Here is a 24,814-nt window from a genome sequence, read left to right on the forward strand (position 1 = left end):
AATGGGTTTTCCTTGAATCTACAATTCAGATCATAGTCACTGAATAAATGTGTTATCCAATATTAGACAGACTAATACCTGTCCTCATGGAAACCTTGCCTTGTCATCCTTTAAAGATACAGCATATTAGGTCACCTGCGTTCAAGCAGCGACATCAGCCATGACATAATGGTAGCCAAACGCACCAATTGGGAGTCTTAGATATGATCACAGCAGTGTAGGTTAGGAACTGTGTGACCCTGAGAATCTGCCCCTTCACCCTAAGACCCAGCAACTCAAGTTATGTCACTTTTTGATTCCTTTGAGCCTTGCGCAGACGGACCCTGTATAAATTAACAATAGAGGGTGCCAGTGGACTTCATGCAGAATTTTTCTAGCCTTTGATTGTAGAGGATTTTAAGTCTCTACTACCAAAATCTACTTATAAAGTCCTACTTGGCAGCGTTTAATATATTGGATTTTCAACCTTTCTTTTTTATCATTTTCAGCTACGTTATTTCTTGAGCACTGGAAACGCTTACAAATGCGTCTGAGCTACTTCTGGGATCTCACTGGTTTGGAAGAAGAAGAAGTAAGTTTTTTAAGATATTTATATCCTAATGTATTAACTTTTTCGCTAAGACTGTCCTTTGACGGAGCTTGCTTATTTTGTACCTTGGGGCAAATACTGCTTGCCACATACGATGATTTATAAGCGGAGGCAGTGGAAACTAGAACGGCAGACACCTTTAGAGAAATAAAGTTTTTGTCTGGTCCATTTTAGAGTTTGGGGCTAAAACTGATCTCCTAGAATACATTTTTGCTGTATTGATTATTATTATTATTATTATTATTATTAATGTATTTTTTTTTATTATTTCTAACAATTTTCATTTTAATTGTTAAGACAGCATGAGAAAAAAATAGCATATATTATATATTTTTTTATTTCTTTTCCTGTTTGGCTAGCGATATATCTACAATACGTCTTGTGTTTGTATAGCGCCGACAATTTACACAGCACTTCCTACAATAGACACATTCAAAAGGTATGACAAAACTAGAATTGACAGACCAAAACAAATCCGTACATTAGATAGAGAGGACTCTGCTCACAAGATTACACTCTAGAGATAGATATATATATTTCTTTTTCTATAATTCTATAGCTCATTTTTAGATGAATTCAAATAATATGAAAAGATATGGAAATGTTTGTAATAATATATTGTATTGTAATATATTAATAAGGATAATGTAATTATATGCATCATTAATATATTAGAATGGGCCAGGTATCAAAATCAACTTTATATAACCCAAATTAGGTTAAAAAATGAGACCTGTAATTTAGCTGAACTTTTTTTTTAAACTAATATACTGGCAATTTTTACATTCTCTAGTGGTTAAAGTAGCCTTAGGTGTTTGCAGTATTATTATTATTATTATTGTTATTATTATTAACACTATTAACATTATTATAATTATTGTATATATTTATTTATTTCATCCATATTAAATCTAACATTTTTTTATTTTCATTGTAAAGACAGTATGGGCAAACAAATAACATGTATTATATATTTTTTAATTCCTGTTTGGCTTCCAATATCTACAATACTACATATTTTTTATAATTATTGATATGTTTTCTTCAACGTTTATGGAAAAACAAAGATTTTTCCTTAAGGAGAAGCTGCAGTTCAAGAGCTGCAGCATACAGTCTCATTCTATGGTCTTGTTTTCATACCACTTGTGGCTGTGTTCCATGGGAGAGCCTTCTATGCATGCATGCCTTCTGCTTTGGTGATAAGTAAACAGTGTGTGTGTGTGTTCTATGGCTTAAAGGATATATGTTTGGCCAAAGACATCTTCTGCAAGCCTAGGTACGTAGAAATAGGCAGATACCTGGGATGGAGTATAATGAAGCAGCCTTGGAACTTTAAGGCAATGGCCACATAATGACCTCAGCATGGCCAATGGCTGGATATGACAGCCATCATTCTACATGTAGCGTGTGGCCAGACATGTCCAGCCTGTGGCCGTACACATTGTAACACCTATCTACCTCAGATTGGGTGTGCATGGAGTGATGTCGGTCAGTGGCATGAAAGGACATATTATGGCTGGAGTGTCCCTATAGCATGCTTACTAAGAGGTGTTAGAGGTATTTCAGAGCACTGAAAACTTTAAATAAACCTATGTAATGGTGTTAATGATAAAAAATAATACAATATATGTGCATTAGAAGTCCAGTTTATGTGTACACCATGGATGCGGGCATCTTAGCTTTCAGCAACTACCTGCAAATTGCTCTGCCCACCAATAAAGCCCTGGTTTGAACACCTTAAATGTTGAAGGATATTTCTTTATGCCACACTGACACATCCCAGCCTCCCTGAACAAAATATCTCTAAAACAATTGCACCGATTGGGCTATAGTATGTTAAGGGAAGTTCAGAACCTAACTGTGATGGCGATTTTCCTCTGTATTGACATAAGGGAGCTACAATTTGAGACTCTCAGAGTGGGGACATTTTGTAGAAGAGGCTGTTAAGTTGTCACTTCTTGGTTGACCAAGTCTTATACCTCTTAGAACATATTTTTTCCGCTTTGGAGATCTCTTGGGATTATCCCTGTCACACCGAGTCCAGACGTGGACCTCTTTGCTCACCTAGATTGATCCCAACCATACCACATTAATGAGAGCCTCACCGCTGAAGGCCAAACCCATAGATCTGGAGCTGATTGTTAGATCTCTTGCGCAGAACATATTTCATTTTATTTCTGGACATATTGCTGACATTTGAGGCTCTGACAAGCTCACAAGGGATGGCGCTCCATTAATCTCAACATGTGTTGAGATTAAATTCACCATCCCACCTCAACTCGCTATTAGACCCTTATATTCTGGCGAGTGTCTGCTGCACTACAGCATCTACTTGGTAAAGTTAGCAGAGTCTTTTATATAACTTTGTTCTGTCTGTGTGATGCTTCACTGACGCATAGGAGGCGACAAAGCCTTCCTTATTGCTGCCTCCCAACTGATATCAGTAACTTTTAGTGGAGTCTGGGACTTTGTGGCGGAGCGAGTAGAAGTAAAATGAGGCCGAAGGGAAACAATGTTAATGACTTTAATGGAAAAGTTCTCCACCGCTCCCTTGTGCAATCTATAATCACAGCAAAACAAAGAGGCCTCAGAGATTCGGCATTGCTACATCAATGTGTCTCAAAAACAATGGTTCGTTTCCAAGTTTGTTGCAAAGATAAGTCATGAAACCAAATTGTTAAGCAGGTTTTGCATTAGTTGCTATGTAACATTTTGGATCATTCTGTTTTAAACTAAAATAAAAAATGTAAAAGTGCATCCATACCTCCCAAGTGTCCCTCTACAGGATGGACAGTCCATGTTTGCGACCCAAACCCCCCTGTCCCTCAACCCTCTCCTGATGTCTTTCTTTTCCAGGAGCTCAATAGGGGAGAGCTGGCACTTTCTAACCTGGGAGACAGGTAAAGCCGAGTGGCCACCCGGCCCCTTGCCCCCCCTCCCACTATTACACACTCACTGTAACACACATTCACATTAACACACATATATACACTCTATCACATCTCACTTTATCATCACACCTAATTCTATCATCACACCTAACACCTTTATGTGGCCCCACTGCTTTCTTACCTCAGCAGTTGGGTCTGTCCAAGGTGGGCCGCCCTGTATGCGGGCATCATACGTCAACAGAAAAAATGTCTATATGCCATGTTAACTTTTTAACCCCTTAAGGACAATGGGCGGTCCCTAAACCCATTGAAAACATTGCCTTTTGAGCCTGTACATGTACAGGTTTTGTCATTAAGGGGTTAATAAGGTTTAAGACTTTTCAGCTTTTGGACAAACATTACCTTTTTCATTTTTAATAACCATCTAAGGCGTTTCTTACTTAAACCTGGCGTGTGTATGTAAAAATTAAACTACACAAAGTTTGTTATTGCAAATTACACATGATTTTAGTTTTGCATTAATATTTATGCGTTTTGAATGGGTATTTGTTTTTGCTCTTAAATTATTAAAAAGGCCACGGTACAGTGCCTCAGGGTGTCTGTTGAAAAGCGGTGTTTTCTTATTTATGAGTGGATATGATCAGGGAGAAAAAAAAAAGTCTTTTAATAGAATTTTATGAGTCTGCAAGCATTGTCAAGTTTAAACATGCAATCCCCCCCCCCCCGTGGCTTTTTTAATGAGCTTATTCCCACATGTTCAGTTAGAATCTTCCTACACAGATTGGTCCGCTGTAGAATAGTACCCCCGATATTACATCCTACATGACATAACTTCAGATTACGTTACGTGTCAGAATAGCATCCCGGAAAGCAATACCCGCGATCTGCTTGTAATAGACGAAATGAGGGGTAAATGTGTTTTACTTTTTAAAGGGACCCGCAAGACATTGTCCATGATCTGTGCAGACCTTCTAAATGTTCATGGTGTTCCTTTTGAAAATGCATGGGGGGCTTCAGCAACTTTGCCCCATAGCTACTGTGTGTGCCGGAGATCGTTTCAAGGAATGTATATTAAAGTATGGGGTCGGTCTTGGGGACCTTAGACTACAGACTATCCTTTTAAGTGCTAAGTGTATGTGTTTTGGGGTTTTTTTTGCAGTAAAGTAAGATTTACAGGTATAGGTGAATAACAAGGTGACTGCAGGTTGACTACCCCGTTACTTTTCGGGTACACTCTGGCAAGGGTTGCCGTTTCAGGGACTTGACTGTCTTTCCTTACGAGCCTTCTACAGTTAGCGAGGGTTCCTCAAAATGACCTCAGTGGCCACGGGACTCAAGGAGGAACCTGAGCCTCATAAAACATATATGACCTATAACTCTTTCATCAACTATATTTCACTGTCCAAGATAGGGTTGGGTTGCCCTGGGCCATGCGCCATGTTTTAGCTACCTAACTTACGACTTTAAGCTCTTAATATTGTGAACAGACCTGTTGGCACATGGTAAGATTTACGAGCCTACATCCACTTAGCCTACATTACCAGCAGAGTGCGCTCCTTCACTTAGTTCCGTTTTTTAAACTCTAACAGAGGGGTGTCTAATGAGGAGCAAGAAGATAATGCCATTTATGAAGATTTGTATAACAAACATAGTTCCAGAAACGTTGGGGTGAAACTTGTTCTCTCTTCCAGCTGTAGTGCATTATAGGATACTATAAAAGATGACACAAAGATAGCCAGTGCATTCTACATAGTCTAGCAATTTATGGCAGGAGAAATCTTAATGGCTGTGATGTGATCAGAAAACCACTGCACGATTCATCCAACGAGGAATTTGTTCTCTTATTTGTTGTCATTCAAATTGTACAGTATGTCTGAAATTCTCTAAGCGTCTGACGCGTAGCCGTCGGCTCAGTCCTAGACATACTTTTTTTTGTACCTGAGATGTTCCCTTACTTCCCATTTTTTTTCTTGCTGCTAGTTATGTTTAGAAGGCTGTCTCTTTCTGCAGACTGCTTTATTGAGATTCATGTGTTATCTGCTGTTCTGCCCCTGAGAGACTGCTTGTCTATACCCCTCCGTGCTTCACATTGCTTGTCTTAGTACATTGCAGACTTGGTCTCCTACTGCCCCTCTAGAACATGACGTGAAGCCGCGCCGAAAACTCAGACAAAAAGGGGGTTTATTCACTAAACGAAATGTTTGCTGGGGAGTTGCATTTTGAACACTTTTGACTATGCATTATAAAGAATCAAATCCAGTGAGCTTCTCCCACCAGAAGGGATCATCGAGGCTTCTTGATTGGTCAACTCAAACCTTGAACTATGCATTATGCAAGTCATTTCTTATAAAATAAGCTCATTGGGGTAGGCCCTTATTAATGCATAATCAAGTTAAAGATTTCAAGTTACAATGCACCTCATTTAGTTGATAATCCCCCAAAAGCATGTAAGGGAGTAGACTTCAAAAAGGTAAGTAGTGTTTAAAGCCAAACGTAAAAGGTCACTTGGCAAATTCAACATGTCCCGTCCTCCTTTAACTGATAATCCTTTAAAGGATAATTGACACTTTAGGTTGGTTTATATGTTTTGATGATGGACCAATAAGGAAGATGTTTAGTAAACCCCAGCTATATACCATCAGCAATGTGGCCAATGGGCAAATTTCCATATACCGTATTGGCTCGAACAGAGCCGGCCTAAGGTGTTCTGGCGCCCTGTGCGGACTACTCCTCTGGCGCCCCCCCCATCCCAAAAAAAGAAAGGAATAAAAACTTCTAACAAAACTTCTAACAAAACCCCAATCACTATATACTACGCCAAACATTGATGTAGTGTAGGCCTACCACTTCATTGTCTGGCTTAGTAGTAGGGATGCACCAAAACGAATTCTGGACTGAAACCAAAAGTGCAGCATTTACCTGGCCAAAACCGAATATGACCCCCCCCACACACCATAAAAAAATCTAACACTTTTATTTAAAGTAAGTAACACACCAAAATAGGACAAAACAATTAAATAACAATATATATATATATATATATATATATATATATATATGATTAACAGCAATCACATTCCTATCATGCCCAGGCATACCCAGATTCCAGGATGTACTCGCAGACTTGGCATGATAGGAGTATGATTGCCCTATCTACCCCTTCTCACTCTCTTCTGCCCTATCTACCCCTCCTCACTCCCTTCTCCCTATCTACCCCCTTTCCCCTGTCTCACTCCCTTCTCCCTATCTACCCCTCCTAACTGTCTACCCTTTCCCTCTTTGAAGTTCACTTACCTTTCAGGAGTCCTGCGGTGGGGGTGCAAGGCCTCTGCCTCCCAGCTCTGCCACTGTATGGAACAGTATAGAATGACGGGAGTTATGATGTACTTTTAGAGCATAATGAGATCATGAAAAAAACATTGGAAATGGTACAGCATAACACCCATCACTCTCACACATTTACCAATCCAGACATATACTAATCCACACATATACCAATCCACACGTATACCAATCCACACACATACCAATCCACACGCATACCAATCCACACGCATACCAATCCACACATATACACCAATCCACACATATATACCAATCCACACACATACCAATCCACACACATACCAATCCACACACATACCAATACACACATATACCAATCCACACATATACACTAATTAATCCACACATATACACTAATCCACATGTATACCAATCCACACATATACCAATCCACACATATACCAATCCACACATACTAATCCACACATATACCAATCCACACATATACCAATCTACACATACACCAATCCACTCTCACTCTCACTGAATGCTTTCCTACCTTTCCTCTTTTCTCCTTACAGCTCCTTTTCCTTCTCTTCGCTCCTCTTCTTCAGTTCTTCTGTCTTCTTCCGGGTCAGAGGGCACGGACAGCGGTGGGCGCGGCTTCAGTGTTGTGCGCCGGGATCTGACAACAAACCCCGGCGCACAGCAGCTGTTGCCGCGCGGATCACATGGGAGCGGTATCGGAGGTCTTTAACAGACCTCCGGCTCCCTTGAGTGATTTTAAGCCGGGTTCAAGGGAGATCCTTCTCGTGCGAGCCTTCTCCTCCAGCGGCGGACATTACTGTCCGTCTCTGGAGGGGTGCCGGTTGCCCCCCTGATGAGCGGCACCCGGTGCGGATAGCCCCCCCCCGCTAGGTACGCTGCTGGCGGCAGCGGTACGCTACGGTGGCGTCGGACCCCGTGGCGGCGGTCGCACAGGTCGCACACCCCAAAGGCCGGCCCTGGGCTCGAATATAGGCCGCACTTTCCCCCCCCCACTTTAAGTCTTTAAAGTGGGGGTGCGGCCTACATTTGGGGTCTAGCGCCCGACGCCCGGGACATGCAGTCCCGGGCGCCGGGCAGGCAGCAGGTTTAGGATACAGATCCCCCGCAGCGGTGCAGGGGACCTGCATCCTACTCCCCGATACGCTCAGACAGCCTCCCCTGCCAGCACTTTCCACGAGGGGGGGTGCCGGCACGGGAGGTTGTCTAAGTGCATCTTGCGGACGGTCACCGGCTGCGGCGATGCAGGTAAACAGCCTCCGGCAGCGGAGGTTGTTTAGCTGCAGCCGGTGACCGTCCGCACGATGCGTTTTACCTCTGCCCCCAAGACTTACCAGAGCAGACTCCCGGGTGTCTTGCGGGGCTGGCGGGGGACATCTACACAATACGCGTATACAACTTCCGGTGCCGGCACATCCGCTGAGTGCCGGCACTGGAATTTGTATACGCGTATTGCGTAGATGTCCCCCGCCGGTCCCGCAAGACACCCGGGAGTCTGCTCTGGTAAGTCGGGGGGGGGGGCAGAGTGGCAGCATATCTCGGAGGGGGAGGAGGAGGACAGTGGCAGCATATCTCGGGGGGGGAGGAGGAGAACAGTGGCAGCATATCTCGGGGGGGGGGAGGAGGACAGTGGCAGCATATCTCGGGGGGGAGGAGGAGGAGGACAGTGGCAACATATCTCGGGGGGGCAGTGGCAGCATATCTCGGGGGGGGAAGACAGAGTGGCAGCATGTTTTTTTGGTGCTTTTTTAAAGAAGAAAACTTTTTCTTTAAAAAAGCACCAAACTTTTAGGGTGCGGCCTATATACGGGGGCGGCCTATATCCGAGCCAATACGGTAAATGTCTCTGATAACCACAGGTTATAATATGTAGGAAAGATTAGTAGAAGTGTCATGGAATCCATAGGCTACCTTAACAGCACCTCCTTCATAGAGTAGCCATCATAAAGACATATAGAACATAGAAACATAGAAGTTGACTACAGTTGAGAACCATTTGGCCCATCTAGTCTGCCTGTTATTCCTGCTGGGAAAGCCTTATTTGTTCTGTGACCTTGTCTTAAGTTTAGGATAGCCTTATGCCTATCCCATGTATGTTTACATTCTTTTTATTTATGAGTATTCTATGAGGGAGAGCATCTAACGATTTACTGATAACTCTAGATATATTATACCTACTGCTTCCACCTGGTCTATAATTTGAGTGACCCAGTCAACAGAAATCAATTTGTTTAGTTTGACAAGATCTCCCTACGGTAACCCCATCCTCTTCCCGATCTTGCATGACACGGTCAGATATTTACCAAAATGTTCCTTTTTGAGATGGTTTCCATTAATTTCCCCACTACTGACCTAAAACATACTGGTCCGTCTAACATTCTTCCCTGTTACCTTGCTTTGTGAAGCGTTGGCCCACACTGGCAATCTGGCACACCAGGCTTGTTTAGGTTTAGATGTTTATGATCACAAAGATTGTATTATTTTTTCAGAAGGCATTGAAAAAACTTGGCGTACGTTTCAGCATTAAGATTAATGCACATTTTATGGGAGCCTTATACTATAAATGACAAATTGTATTCATTGTATACTTTTCCTTCCCCAAAATGTCCTTCTCTTTATATACGATGCCGTGCGGGTTTATGTGTAATTAACACGTCCGATGCAAAATTGTCTTATCACCATAACAACTAGTGAAATGGATCAGAGAGTAGAGTCCCTATGGTGATAAGAAACTTGTTTCTTCATAACTGTTCTTTACAACCCCCCTCATTATAACCCTCACCGCTATTGTTGACCTTCCTTCATTCCGATTTTTAGTTTTTTTTTTTGTAAATATTCCTTTTGGCTTCTGTGAAAATTATCTATTTTTTTTTTCCTGCTTGGCGTATATTTATAATATATATTTTTCTCCTTTTTCATCATCAACAATATGCACCAAGGAGCGTATAAAGGTTTGGCACACTTTCCCTTTCGTTAGACCTCTGAGTGTCCCCAAGTGTTTGGTACCTCCGATTCTAGTGACTGTGTTTAATTGTGTCCTATGGTATTACCACCGATACTGATTTGTGCCTCAATGTTGTCTCTGTTGATCGTGTTTGGCAAAAATTAACTACTTTGTGGATCTTAATATTCTCACAATGTTCTATTTTCCTCTGTAGGAACATCCAAGACCTGAATATGAAACCAAGTTACTTTTAATGAGAGAGAAATCTAAAAACACTGTGGTACGTACATCTTTCTTCTATCATTTTGAAGCAGGATTAATGTTTTTTCTTATTTCAATGAAATTCTTATTTTGTGTTGTCTCATAGTTGTTACTGATATAGATAAGCAAAATGGCGACTTAATGGGGTAATTGTTATACTGATTCTGGGTGCTCCTTTCACCAGCTTTAAGAACAGGTGCATAAAAAATAATAATAATTAAAAAAAAATAATAAAAAATAAATAAATAAATATATATATATATATATTTAATAATAATTTTATATTGAGCTGTTAAATGTGGAATGTCTGAATGTGTGGGACCTCCTTTAATAAGATTGCACAATACCCTTTAAGATCTATTACCATGGGTTCATGTTCAAAAACAACACAAACCCTATAATGAAAATGAACAATTTCCAGAGGTCTCTTAGTCATACATTAAGGATAAGGTTACCAGATAAATCCGGATTTACAGTCGAAAAATGTGTATATCTGGTTTTCCAAGAACTTTACAACCAGAATCTGAGACATAAGGACTCTTTCTGTATGAAACATGTATCTAAAGTCCAAGAAATAAATGAGGGTGTAGTTAAAGAGAAAAAAAAAGGTCTTAGATTTCTTTTATGACCCAGAGACATCTGGTAACCGATTATGGTGATCAACATTGGTTCAATATGATGTCATCCATGTGGGACAGTATCCACTTCCAGACATGTGGGGAAGTGTAACTTTTTTACCCATGAGATGTGTTGACAAAGACTTGGGAATTATCTATGTATCAATATTGTCAAATAACAATTCCCACAAAAAAATAGGATTAGGCTGTTAAGGGAGAAGCATGCGCCATTGAGGTTCTACATATAAAGCCTTGCAACTGCCTCTCTGGAACGTGAAGGCTCCTAAAATAAAAAATGTGAAAAAGAAAGTACAACCTTTTCCAAGTTCATCGTGTGTAGTCTTTTTACTTCATTTATAAATAACCAATCAGGTGGATTGCGTCTAATAACAAAATGTATGTTTTATGATGGCGTTGAGCCCTTAAGGCTCTTCAGATATTCATCAGAATGCTTTAACCGTGTATTAAAAATGTAAACCAGAATCATTTATTTTTTATTTTTATAACTCCTGTTGTAATATAATCTGGGCCTCCATTTGTGTGGTTACTAGGACCTTTTCTTGACAGGAATTCTAGACAAATTGTTTGTGTTCATCATGAAACCTAACCTTTACAGTACCAGATTAAGCCTCCTGGGACCCCTTGGCACGCATACATGTAACGTGGCCCTGCACATTGCTAGTCGACTGTCCTGAGTTACTTATGTTGCAGCAGGGCACCACGACAATCCTTGGCTTCCTTCCGTGCTCACTCCTCCACATCATGAGTAGGCCTGGATCCAGGCCTTCCTCATGTAGCGCATTCACATGACAAAGTGACACATCTGTACACACATTCTGCTAGGCGTGTGCGCTTTCCGATGTCACCACCTCCTAAAGGGACCTCCTGACCTCGAGTTGGACTTTGCTTTCCGTCGGACTTTGCTACTTCATCTGCAGGCCATCATTTTATCATTGCCCTTTATTGCTGTAACCTGGTGCATTGTTTCATTGAGTAGTTTGGGAGCTTATTTGGTTTCTGACTCTGCCTGTTCTTTTGTCTACAATATTGTCTGCTGATTTGGCTTGGTGCTGTCCAGTTGACTCCATTGCTGACCTGGCTGACCTCCATGGCTTCATCAACTGATTAGGCTTTGTGCTGTCCAGTTAATTTAGTTGTTGACCCCGTTGATCTATCTACATGAGCCAGTCCCGTGGATCTTCCTTTTCACTATCCAGTCTCTTCATCTGGGTCCATACACCCGACATTGTGTGTGTGACATCGGCCAGTGTGTTGGGAGATTATCTGCCACTGTACGAGACAGTTGGACAATTACTAAGAATACAAAGAGCCCTCTCTTTCTAATCTGTCTGGGGAAAGAGAGACAGGCAAACTTAATGAGAGAAAACTAAGCGAGTTACAGAGGTAAAGACACCGACACAGAAGAAGAGTGGCTCACATAACAAACACATCTCCTGCTTAACACTGCGCATGTGCAGCATACTCATCACCAGCTGGCTTCTGTGCTGATGCCAGCAAAAGTTCCAGTTGGTGTAATGACAGAGGAGGGTGATTACTTCATTTAAAGTTACTCTAATATACATTCTTCATTGTTACGGCTGTATTGGATGCTAGATGGTCCCTTTAAGTGTTTAGAACACTGGCACTCTGAAAGATTAGTTTCACAGATCAGATTCAAATGCGAAATAATGAAGATTTGATATTATAACCCCTTTAACACATATAAGCTGCATACGCCACATACATTAATGGGCTCCAAACCCTAATAATAGAAATATAATATAAATAATAGAAATAGAAATAAAATCAAGCCTGAGTATTTGAAATAAAGGATATTCATTTAGTAATCCCAAAAAACTATACCCAGTTGGACCTTCAGCACATTAAAGACATTGATATTGTTGCCTTGGTAGTGCCTAATTGAAACAATCCCTTTTTCCCAGCATCTAACTAGGGTTATGAAGAGTCCAAAATTTAAACTAGGTTTGATGGTTGACTTCAGAAATATTAAAGTAATAAAAAATGGAGGAATCCATACAGTTTCAGTTGAAAATGCCTTCTTTAATGTTTTTGCAAATATGACCTTCACTTTATTAATATTTATTTATTTGTACACAAAGAACTAGATATAAATAGTAGATATTTTGGTTGTATAAACTGCCTTGAAATAACAAAAATATGCTCATACATAAACTCATTATTAATTTATTATTTAATATATTTCAATCTAAAATAGTATATTACTTTGCAGGGTTAGAGTGTCCAGCAACGTTCTTAATTTCAGCACAACATACAACGTTTCCAAAATGTCTGTAATTAGCACTAAATTTACAGAATGTAGACGGTTTTACCATTGATGATTGTTCCTTGAGAATCTGTGTTCTATTTTCTGGTTCATTTGTACAAGACAACCTCCGGACTTTAGAATTACAGTCCCCTTGAGTTGCACCCAACATCAATGAAAAGCACTCAATATGGAATCAATCAGTGATATATTTAAAATATCATATAATGTGTCCCATTTGAATAATTCATTGATTGGGTGAATTTTAAAAGTCCATTCCTCAGGATCCATGGGAGCCATTTCATTTTAAATAACTTTCAAAAATGTGAACTTTCAAGGAACCTTGTTTGCATTTTTTTTTCACCACTGTTAATGATTATTACTTTAAGGCAAAATTTTCATCACGTTTGGCACCGGGTTATTTTATATCCCAATTTACAAAATTATTATTATTCTCATGAAAACATTCTATGCACCAGTAAGTTATAAATATTAAATTTAGGCAATCAATGGACAATTTTGAACAAAATACTGTAGCAATAGGCATTCTTATCACAATCTTCGTTGCTCATGCTGCTTATTCATCATGGCAAGAAATTAAAGGGATCCTATCATATAAATATATGCATCATTTAAATAATTTTTTAACCACAAGAGAGATGACTTCTCCGCCTACCCAAATAATACATATTGAGACAAGCGTACAATCAGTGGTGTATTCTGGGCCATGTCGACATGGCCTAGGGCGGCAGGTCCAGCGAAGTAGTAGCCTCTCTGTCGTATAACAAGGAGCCTGATTACTCCAGGTAACAACACTACTCGATGGGGAGGCGACTGATCACTCCAACTGGCCCATTACCACTATGGAAGGCTGTGTTCTATTTCCACCAGTTTACTGTAGACATACGGAATGCAATGTTTGTTTTCTTCGTAGAAATATTTTACAACAGAAGTTAAAAATCTTACAAAGACATCTAGACAATAAAAATAACTTAAAAAAAACAATTTACCCATAATCCAAACCTCCTATAAATGCGATAAAGTTAAAGCAAGGTCCAACTGTGCTTGAAAAGCTATGATTTGGTTTGACATTCGTTAAAATACCCATTATTGGAAATGCCCGCCTAGTTTGGTCTCTTTGTAATGACCGGCCAATATTAATATTTTATGAGGGTCATCATATGAAACTTGATTCAACTGGGAACATATCCACGATTCTTGGAAGAAGACCACAGTGATACTTTAATTGCACTCAAGGCTACTCTTAGCACGTTCATCATGTAATTATTAAAATTTGGACCATCCTTAAGTTTGCCTTAATACAATAACCCATAGTCCTTCCAAGTCTCTGCTGACATGTCTCACTTAGACGAGACTCCTCCCGTCAATATGTAGAGTTCCACAGGAGGAATAAAAATGATGCTGTCATTCCACAGCTGTTGTCCTGACTCCTCTGTGATTGTCCTACTCGAAAATGCCAAGATTTCCTCGAGGGTAGTTTTGTTTTTGTTGTTAAAGTAATTAGACACAAGTGGACAATAAGCTGTTATTACCACGCCACAAATATACAGACCACTTAAAATTTTATTTATTAACTTCTTTCGATTTTATTTGCTTAAGAACTCCAGGGATTAGGAAATGAATGCAAACTCTTGAAGGTCTCTAGTGTGCTTTTACTACAAAGACCCCATTACTAGCATTTATTTGTTAGAACATCGCCATATGACCACAGAGAATCTTTGGAAAACTCTTTAAAATGTTGTTTTTGTGTTGGCAAGTATGCTGATTTACTGGGTTAAAATAATGTTGAACTCATTTAGTATTGACTTATAGTAGATCTCTTGCACAATATGCCTAGAAAAGAACCACGAGAAACCAGACTCTGGTATATATTGGCAGCTTTTGACCTAAGGGGGAAAAGTCCAGACAAATGTACAGTATGTCCAGGCAAAGCTCACCCAACCATGTCTTTATGGAGCTTGCTTTGTGCGCTGGGGCAGTCATGCCGGAATGGAAAAGGGCCTTCTCCAAACTGTTCCCACAAAGTTGGAAGCATAGTATTGTTCAAAATGTCTTGAAGTAAGGACCAAACACTGAAAAAAGACCAAACTCTCCAGTTGGCAGAACACAGTGAAGCAGGTAACGTTCTCCTGGCATCCGTGGAACCCAGACTCGCTCATCAGACAAAAAGAGAAGCGTGATTCCTCACTCCACAGAACAGGTTTCTACCGCTCAAGAGTCCAGTGCTTTACACCACTTGATCCAACGCTTGGCATTGTACTTGGTGATTTGAGGCGTGCATCCGGCTGAATGGAGAGAGAAAGCAGAGAACAAGGCTGAAGAAGGCCAGAGAAGGAGCCCTTCCTAAATAATTGCTTCAGATCCCAAAGCTCCTTAATCCGGCCTTAGGTGAAAGCCTTGGCAGCGACAGTTCCCCACAAAATTAAAGAAATCTTAAAAAGAAAATCTAAAGAAGAGGAGATAATGAGTTAAAATATTCCACGTGATAGAAGATTACATTTCTAAAAAGCTTTACATCTTTGAAAGTCAAATGCCTCAAATCCTACAAGGTCAAAACCATCTTTCACTAAGACGAGGCAGATAGAATAAGTACCATCTCTAAAATTGTTAATCGTGGATAAAGCAATTTCGTTATTGGGGTCAAGAGTTCCTACGTAACGTAAGTGATGTAAAGTAATTTAGAACATGAAAAGCATAATATAGACGCGTTCAGGGTCAATATAATAAATTCACATTTTATTTTTTGAATATAAATATAAACAATGGCAGTTTAATACTGTTTCCACCCACAGTACAATACCGATATACAATTTGACCAAGACTTACCGCCAGTCATTAAGCTACTTGATAATTATAATTGTCATGAGGCTGTTTAACCATTTAGGCTCCACACAACGTTGTACATACAACACGTAATTAATGGTCACATCCAGTATTTTCCATTTAAACCGGAAAACGACTCATCTACACACTGCGATAGAAAAATCAATACCATTATCTTTTTACTGTCCCCGCGGTGATATATTCAGCATCTGATCTGTGATGGTTGCTGGCTCACATGTCAAAACCATCAGATTGTGACAGCTGTTATTAAGTACATATGCCGAGTGTTGTAAATTCACACTCTTTCAAGGTCAAGTTGCTGTGATGACCCATATCGGAATGATTATTATAAGTGAAAAGAAGTTTATTTTTTTTAAAGGGAAAATGATATTTATATAGCGCATTCTCTGTAGAAGTATTTAGTCCGTTTCTGTGTTCTATGTTCATAGTGTAAAGCTGCTTAGGTGTGAGAGTCCCCTTAATAACACCCTTTTTAACATGTAGCCATGTTATTTTGTAAACGCGTGTCTCATTTAAACATACACACACTTAAATGCTGTCAGCATAAAAAGACGAGACCTTGCTGTCTGCATTTTAATCAAGCAGAATATGACTGCTTAATGTATCTAATTTAATGCACTAATTATACTGTAAATTGATATCATCCTATTTACATATCTGGGAATTTTCTTAATGAGCTGATCTCGAGACTCATCAAATAGTCCCCATTTAATAGCCCATCACAAAGATTTTATTGTAACTACTCGCTAATGGTTCTAAATCATTATAAAAGTTATGGCTTGTTGGTTGGCAAAGGTATTCTGAATGAAGTCACCTGTATTCAGGAGTGCATTTAAGCTGCGATAAAGCATTTAGAAAAGAAAGAATTGAAATTATATTACATTATATTTATATAGCACCAGCAGATTCCATAGCGCTGTTACAAAAGCCTATAAAGTAGTTTAAAATCACACACAATAACAATCTGGCACAAAAGGAGAAGGGGTCCCTGCTCTTCCAAGCCCAATAACCAGGTTAACCTTAAGACTTCCCTGATAGGTGGGTTGTTCCAAACATCTCGGAGAACCAACCACAGTTCTTCTGTGGACTCCGGCGCCTCAGTTGCTTCCCTTTCTTCTTATAATCGTAGACAGACTCGATGATGTTGAGATCAGGTCTCTAGGGGCCATACCATTACTTCCAGGTCTTCTTGTTCTTCCATACGGTGATAGTTCTGCATGGTATTGCATGAAAAATAGGTATCTTCCTGTACTTCTTGGCATTGAGGAGACCATTAATTCTCCGCTGCTATGTCAGGGCGCTGGTATGTGGGCGCACAACCCTAGGTGCTCAACACCCTGGAGAGTGCAGTCGCCCTGCACCAGGCCCTGTCCAACTCCACTACTGCGCAATTCCCCCAGAACTCCATCTTTGGGCCCTCTGGGTCATTACAGTTGTCTGTAGAGACCCAGTTTGTGACAATGTGTAAGTGTTAGCATTAATGTGGATGGGTGTTAGTATGAGAATGAGTATGCGTGTGTTAGGGTGTATATATATATATATATGTTTGTGTAAATGGGGAGACAAGGGGCTGATGGTGGCACCAAGCTTTACCACCCACAGCCCTCCCCTGCCCAAACCCACCCCAAACATAAATATGTAGTCAAATAAAATCTTGCCTCATTTTTATTTTCCTGGGAACACTTAATTGTCATGTGACACACAGGCAGGCACGGATAAGCTGTTACCAATCCAACTGAAAACACAAATTGGTCAGTGTTACTTTTAAGTGATTAAACTTTTAGAAGAAACAATAAAATAACAGATCTGCTAAGGTTTATTGGTTTAACGTATTAGAGATATTAATATTTTATCCACGTGGAAAAACACATTTAAAAGATTGATCTTGTGATGCTTCCTTTTTATAAGCATCCCCGTTTAAAGAGAAAGATCTTATTAACCTGCCTTACTATAGGCTGATTAGACCATTATATTTAATGATAGTCCATAAATATTTCCGTTACCAGTTTGGAACCAGTTTCAGATACTATACAGTCACATACAGAGGCAGGAGACACTGGGGGGAAAATAAAATTTAATGGGGGAGATTAATACAGAAACACGTGAATGATAAAGTAAAAAGTGAAAAAATCATATTTTATTGTATTTTATTCTATTCCCAGTATGCTTAAGCCCCCCGGCTCTCTGAACTGGACATGCCAATTTGTGTGCATTGGCAACCAACATTTTTTTTATTTGGATCAAACCCAAGCTCTTGTACAGTATTTATCTTTATTTTTTAATGGAACCGTTCATATGAATGGAAGTCTATCCTTTGATTTTTTTAAATACCGCCTATAAATGCATCATTTCGAGGATTATAGCTCCAAGAATCTGGTCCATGTAACCGGAGTCTGGTTATTGTATAAGTATTATTTTAAGGCTGTCTGACATTTTAGGGCCTGCAAGCAAAACTTAGCTTTACAGGCTTCGAGGACTCTACTTATACTTCACATGGATGATTATTCCATTAGGGGTGCTTGGTGACTTTCATGTTTTCCTTCTTGTGAGACAACCTATGTTCTGTTTTATTTCACAAGTTTTATCCTCCTTATTTTCAAAAATTGGAAAATGCTTCTTATTGTCCATTCACACTTGCGATGATAAACGCATTAGGAACAGAACTTCCAAACATTCCATAAATGGAACCCAGGGCAGAATTATGATTCTACTGGACAAACAGACAGGGTGCCAAACTAGAGCAATAGTCAGAGGAATCACTTGGCTGGGAGTCTTATCACGTATCCTAGGATTCCTTATGGTAAAAAATACGGACCATCATCACAATTTTACATTTTATCATATGTTTAAGGGAAGTCCAATTAATATTTTTGTTTGCCATATCTACTTTAACTCAACTTTCAAGATGCATGTCCTCAACTGCAAACATAGTTACAATGAAAAAAATGAATAGAAGAAAAATATAAGGTCCATAGCCCTCCATGATAGATACGTGAGGAATACCCCTCTATCCCTATCCTATGTGCAGTTGGTGAGGAGTTTATAATTTGCCTTTTGGTGGAGAGCGTTATGGAGCATAATGCTCCGCAACCCCCCGCAGAGTCTGATAACTATAGGAAATATATGCTTTTCTTGGAAGGACCCCTTTCCATGGGTCAAAGATGTGGAATTCAGGGTGTTGGGGGTTCATTGACAGAAGGCTTTAAAAGTATGGTGATAATCAAAGTAAGCTATCAGCGGTGTATCTAGACACCTAACTGCCCTCTAAGGTCCCACCTAATCTGCGGTGGAAGAAAGCTCCAGGGTATTTATTGCCCCTTGAAATGCTGCTATGGATTAAATGAAAAGTATATATAAAAAGGAATATCCAAAAATATTGAGCATGTTTCATGCTACTCAAATCCAGCCTTCATAGATCCACTTTCTTTATCGTAAGAAGCATTCTGGTTTCAGATCATGCAGATGAATCATGTTGAAATAATTAAATCCTCTTTAGATTGCCAAATCCATAAGAAACCATATTCACTATATAAAATAGTATCATTTTTTTTACAGTATATCTTTCTTTTACATAACCACACTCCAGGTCTCCCTATGTATGTTCACGTTGAGCATTTCAATCACTGATGTAACATGCCAGGGCGATTATACATAAAATTAAAGTGCTTTAGAAGTTCCATGAGTATATGAAACACATATTTTCCAATCTGTCCAAAGCACTATTTAGTGAGTCACTATTGTACTTGGATGATTTACAGCGAAGTCCATTGAGTGACTCATTTTGAAGTCATGGTTCATTTCAGATAACACGTTTATGAACCAGAGATTCTGTTTTTGACCACATCTGACTGTGTGTGTTATCTCTGGTGACTACGTTTTACGAGAAAATGCAGAAAACCCCCCCCCAAAAAAGAATAGACCATAATCTTTACATTCACGGCTTCATTTTTGATGTTAGACAATGGTTTACAGCAGTTAAGCGGTTAAGGCGTACATTAGCTCAGAACATCACATTAACCTTTAAGACATTTTTATGAAACAATTTTCATCCCTCCCAAGATTTGACAAGCTTTTAATATGTCACAGATACATAAAAACGGAATGAAATCATTCTCTGCAGCTTAGGGCCGGTATAGCTCGCTAAAGCTCAAAAAAAAAAATACATTAATTGTATATAGGAACGTGGAAAGTGGTAGGCAAAAAATCTGCATGTTCAGCCAATATTATGACTTTTCTTGGCAAGGGAATCTGAGATAGATTTTCAATCACTCCCCTTTTAAAAGTAAATTATCATGGGAAATTAAATGGAAAATTTAACAGATTTTGTGTAAGACTAGTGAAAGCAACAGCTTTTATGGTGGTGGAAAGGTCAGGCATACGTCATGCAGTTTGACAGAAATCCCTTTCTGGCTACCAAAAAAAAAAAGTGCTCTCCGAAAGCCTTTCAGAACACCCCTGAGAAAATACTTTTCATGGTTGGAGTTTCTAAAACCAGGTTTTAGTTAGTATCGTTAATAATCCTGGAATTAAGGGTTAACTGGGCCAGATGGGATAAAGCCCTCAACTACTGGAGGACTCCTTTGAACGTTTGCTCTGTTAACTGTAACTTATGAGAAAACTGTCCTACTGGTCTGTCCATACTGGGGATAGTAGGGCCTAACGAAAATATTCACTACTGCAGAGAAAAAGACACAGAAACACAGTTTACGTGAAACGTTTTGACTGGGTTGGCCCACGGTCAGATAGGTAACAGGATTATTCTTCCCAGAAGTCATCTGTGTTTCAGTAGTCTTCTTACATTGCTGCTCATGGTGACTTACCATGTTCTACCATGTTACCAGTTCTCACTATGGGAGGAATGGCCTTACCATACCTGGGAACTCTCCGAGTTTGGCCTGGAGACGCCGGGTGAATCAACACTTCCCTGGGTCTCCAGTGAGAAACTCTAGGTCGCTAGAGCAGCGTTGTGATACGCTCAACTCCCTGCCAACTTCCTTTCCATCTGTGCCAGTTTTACTGCGGTGTCAGCCTACCCACATCCCGAGAAGAGAGGGCTCCAGGTAGTCTGAAAGTTCCCAAGTGTGGGCCTTACTATTATGGAACACTAAAGTGGTTTCTACTCCCCCACCTCACCATTCATTATAAAGGACCAAGATTAGCAGGTTTGCACAGCAAGAAGGGCTGAGCTAGCCCTGTATAATGTATAATTCAATGGGTTAGTAAACTATAAAGAAATCCCCATTATTTGACTGTACATTAAAAAGGGCCACCAAGGCTTGATGGGGCTGGACCATAACGTATAGGGACTTTAAGGAGTTCAAACCAGAACATGGGATCAACTATCCCTTTAGTGAAGAAACCTCGCAAGTGAAGAGACTAAAAATATGTATTAAGTAAGACAGGTTGATGTTGCCTTTTTTGGCCACTATATTACTGGTCATGGAGTCCTACGTTACACAGTGACTCCCAGATCTCTACCACTGTGGCCATGTTGGCAAAAATAGTTTTGCATTTATGTATCTGCCCTTTTTTTCTGTTTCCATAATTTCCATGTGATATCTTATGGATCATTTATCTTAATGTCTGGCCAGATTGGGTTATAAATAGTCCTGCAGTGAACACATATCCTGAGATACCCAACACTGGGTGATTTGGAGGAGAAGATTTTATGGGCACACTTTTTTCACCTTATGAATTCATGGCAAAGTGCTTCACACCGTTCCTTGCTAAAATCTGGGGGTCGTTTGTACAAAAGCAGAGGGGGGGGATTATTTTTTTGTATGTAGTATTGTTTGAAACCTCAGTAAGCCAATAAAGATGTCACCTTTACCTAATTTGCAGTAAAACATAACAGTGGGAGCATGAATAACAAATGGTCATAGAGTTGCTGGTAACAAAATAATTGCCCCATTCTTCATAATTAACAGTTCTATCTCGAATATAGTTCATTTCCAGTACATTTCATTACAATTTACAAAATCGTTGACAAAAATCTGATTTCTTACAGAAGCGAGGGTAAAAAAACATCTACTAAATTCCACCGTTTATTTACATTTGTTTAGATATTCCACATACTTGGATCTGTTGATCTTTGATCTAATTTTCCCATTTTTATCTGTTCTCAAATAAAAATTTTATTAGGAGTGAAGAATTAAACCATCCTTTGGAGCTTTTTTTCCCCTCTTTTCCATTGCGAATAGTTTAAATACCGGACGCATTCCGCTTTTGATCCATCGTTAGTGGGTCGAGTCAATGAATTATTTAAGACAATGGATACAATTCCAGTGTGACAAGTGTTTGAAAGGAAGTAAGATGGATCTTTTACTCCACAACTTTCATCCTCGCCTTCCTCGTTAGTTAATACATTTCCCATCCCAGATGTTGTTTGTTGAAGGTTCCTAGAGAACCAGCAGAGAAAGCTGCTTCTTGACAACGAAAGAGGGCTCTGATGAAGGAGCACGTGCTGTATACACTCCCAAATGTCAGGAGGTCAGACCGAGGTGGATGTGGTCACAATCTACATGACCTCCACTGACCCACAGCTGGTCATGGTTAAGCAGTGCTCTAAGCAGGACGTGAACCTTCATGAAGACAACATATTTATATAGAATTACGTAACAATTCTGTGATTTGCTAGCATGAATGATTGAAAACGTACAGTTCACCGTACGCAGTCTTAGCTCGAGGAGTGATGGGTACAAAATATGTAAAAAAAAAAAAATAGAAAAGTGTTTTATTTAATTTTCCTTTTGTCATTTACATTGTTAAATAATTAACCGTTTGGAAAGTCTAAACTACAAGTTATTTTTTTAAGAGGTCCATAATGATCAAGCAATTAAGATGTTGAGGCGGTGTGTCCTGTATGGTGAGAATATACAGTGCATCACTAGAAAGTTATCACCTTTTATTATCCTACTTGGGAGCTCTCCAGGTTTGACTTGGAGTCTCCGGGTGAAGCTCTGCTTCTCCAGGTCTCTGGGTCACTTTCTCTGGACAGGGGTGTTTGGCCAAACCTCTTCCACCTCATACTCTCTGCACACTTAAGACTGTCAGAGGCTTGCCCTGCCCCAATATACAGCTAACCCAGCCTCCACAGATGAATAACCCCACCCAGAAATGAAACCACTCCCCCAGAGTGCGCTGGGTAGTTTACCCCGAGAAGTCCCCAGGTATGATTATTACATGATGTTTATAAATGATCCCAATCATGCACGCAGGCGCAACTGATTGCTCACACTCCTTAGCACTAAACATTTTCAACACCCTGAAAAGCCAAAATCAAACAAATAATTACATAATTTCCCTGCTTTTGATCCCCGCCGTGATTTCATTTTTCAATTGATCCATCTAGTTTTCCTTAATTACCCATTTTTATTAATCCCCTCGTTTCTGTTCACTGTGTCCTACATACCTCCTCAAGGCACAATTTCTTCCTTTAATCCCTTCCTAACACTACCTAAGAATTGAGATAACTTCAGGACAGGCAATTAATTAGATGATGCTAGCTCTGCCACAGGCTGTCACTGATCTCAGCTTCCATGACGAAGGCTTTTCAACGAAATAGCCTCCAAATAATTACACTGATTGACTAAAAGCCCAAACCATAGCTTATGCCGAAAGCTGCGACAGCTCCCCTTCATGATTCTTTCACGTGGGGTATTTATTAACCCCTTAAGGACAATAGGCGGTTCCTAAACCCATTGAAAACAATGCATTTTGAACCCGTACATGTACGGGCTTTGTCATTAAGGGGTTAAATGTACGTTTGGAATGCTGAAACACTAGGTCACAGAAGGTTCATTTTGCGATTCAAGACAAATGAACAGATTTTGAAGCAACCACCTGTCCTGTCATTGAACCAACCAGAAATTAATCTCTATAAATATATTGATTATTTCACAAACAACGCAATATTAACCCTAGGTGGATTTCACATTTTTAAATTAAGAAATATTTAAACAAATGTAATAATATACTGTAGATAATAGCGTAATAATAACATTAGGTTAAGCAATGTGTCTAATATAGTAGACGGCCCACCCAAGAGCCGAATGCCTGCGTACTCATAAAAACTAGATTTAAAATATTATTAGTCAGTCATTAGCTTATCAGTGACATCTTTCTATTAAAATCCAAGTTCTGATAATCCACTTACACATTTTTTTTTTTTTTTTTTTAGAAATGTTCCATAAATACCTTAAATCCAGTCTGCAATGTGATATATATACAGTTACGATATATCTCTGCCAATTGGCCCAAATCCATGCGTGCAAAGAAAGATATCGTGAAAACATGGAGGGGGAGATGAACTAATTTAATTGGTACATCAATAACAAAATCTCAGATATGCAATATAACAGTGATATAATGTCGATCTGAAATTTTGATATTGAGCTTTTTGATATTTTTTTTATATTAAGCTATATTTACCTTCTGTTTGTTGGCACTCTCTTAATAAATGTAATTTTATGGGGGGTTTTTTTCAGAATAAACTAGAAAAACTAACATGGAGAAATCGTATTCCTGCTTACTTAGTAAATTGTGCAGCTATTTTATTCATGGTAAGTAATTTGTTTTCTTTCTTTAGTATTTTTCATTGAAATAACTAAGACAATGGATATAGCCAAACCCTTTGGGATTTCAGATGTCCTTTAACTAAAGAATGGTATTTAAAGTTATGAAAGATAAAAAAAACAAAGTTAAAACTCAATGCAATTCTAGAATTTGAAAAGAAAGAAATAATAATGTTTTGAAACTTCATATTTTTTTTAAATTCCATTCTTTCACAATAGGCTTTAACCCTTTCAGGACCGGCGTCCTCGTACTGCGTCTTCCCTTGAAGACCGCAGTTTTATTTAAATATTTTAATTCCTTGCTTGGAATTCGCTTCAAAGCGATCACGTGCACGGAATTGAGGGGGAGTGGCTGCTACGGATCGCTGGGGACACCCAGAGGTCAGTAGCAGCCGCCCCTCGCGATCCCAGCGTTCATAGCGACGCTGGATCGCGCATTATCGATGACGTACCTGGTACG

General features: G+C 39.5%; 1 protein-coding gene across 1 annotated transcript in view; it reads left to right on the plus strand.

Moving 5' to 3' along the window:
• Positions 1 to 24,814, plus strand: part of ANO2 (anoctamin 2) — a 91,193-nt gene that overhangs the window by 36,126 nt on the left and 30,253 nt on the right. The window contains exons 13-15 of the mRNA XM_053463573.1: positions 489 to 571; positions 9,969 to 10,034; positions 24,268 to 24,342. Of these exons, the coding sequence (XP_053319548.1) occupies positions 489 to 571; positions 9,969 to 10,034; positions 24,268 to 24,342 (224 nt within the window). The remainder of the gene's footprint in view (positions 1 to 488; positions 572 to 9,968; positions 10,035 to 24,267; positions 24,343 to 24,814) is intronic.

The sequence above is a fragment of the Spea bombifrons genome, chromosome 4, assembly GCF_027358695.1.
Source record: "Spea bombifrons isolate aSpeBom1 chromosome 4, aSpeBom1.2.pri, whole genome shotgun sequence".
Classification (NCBI taxonomy): Eukaryota; Metazoa; Chordata; class Amphibia; order Anura; family Pelobatidae; genus Spea; species Spea bombifrons.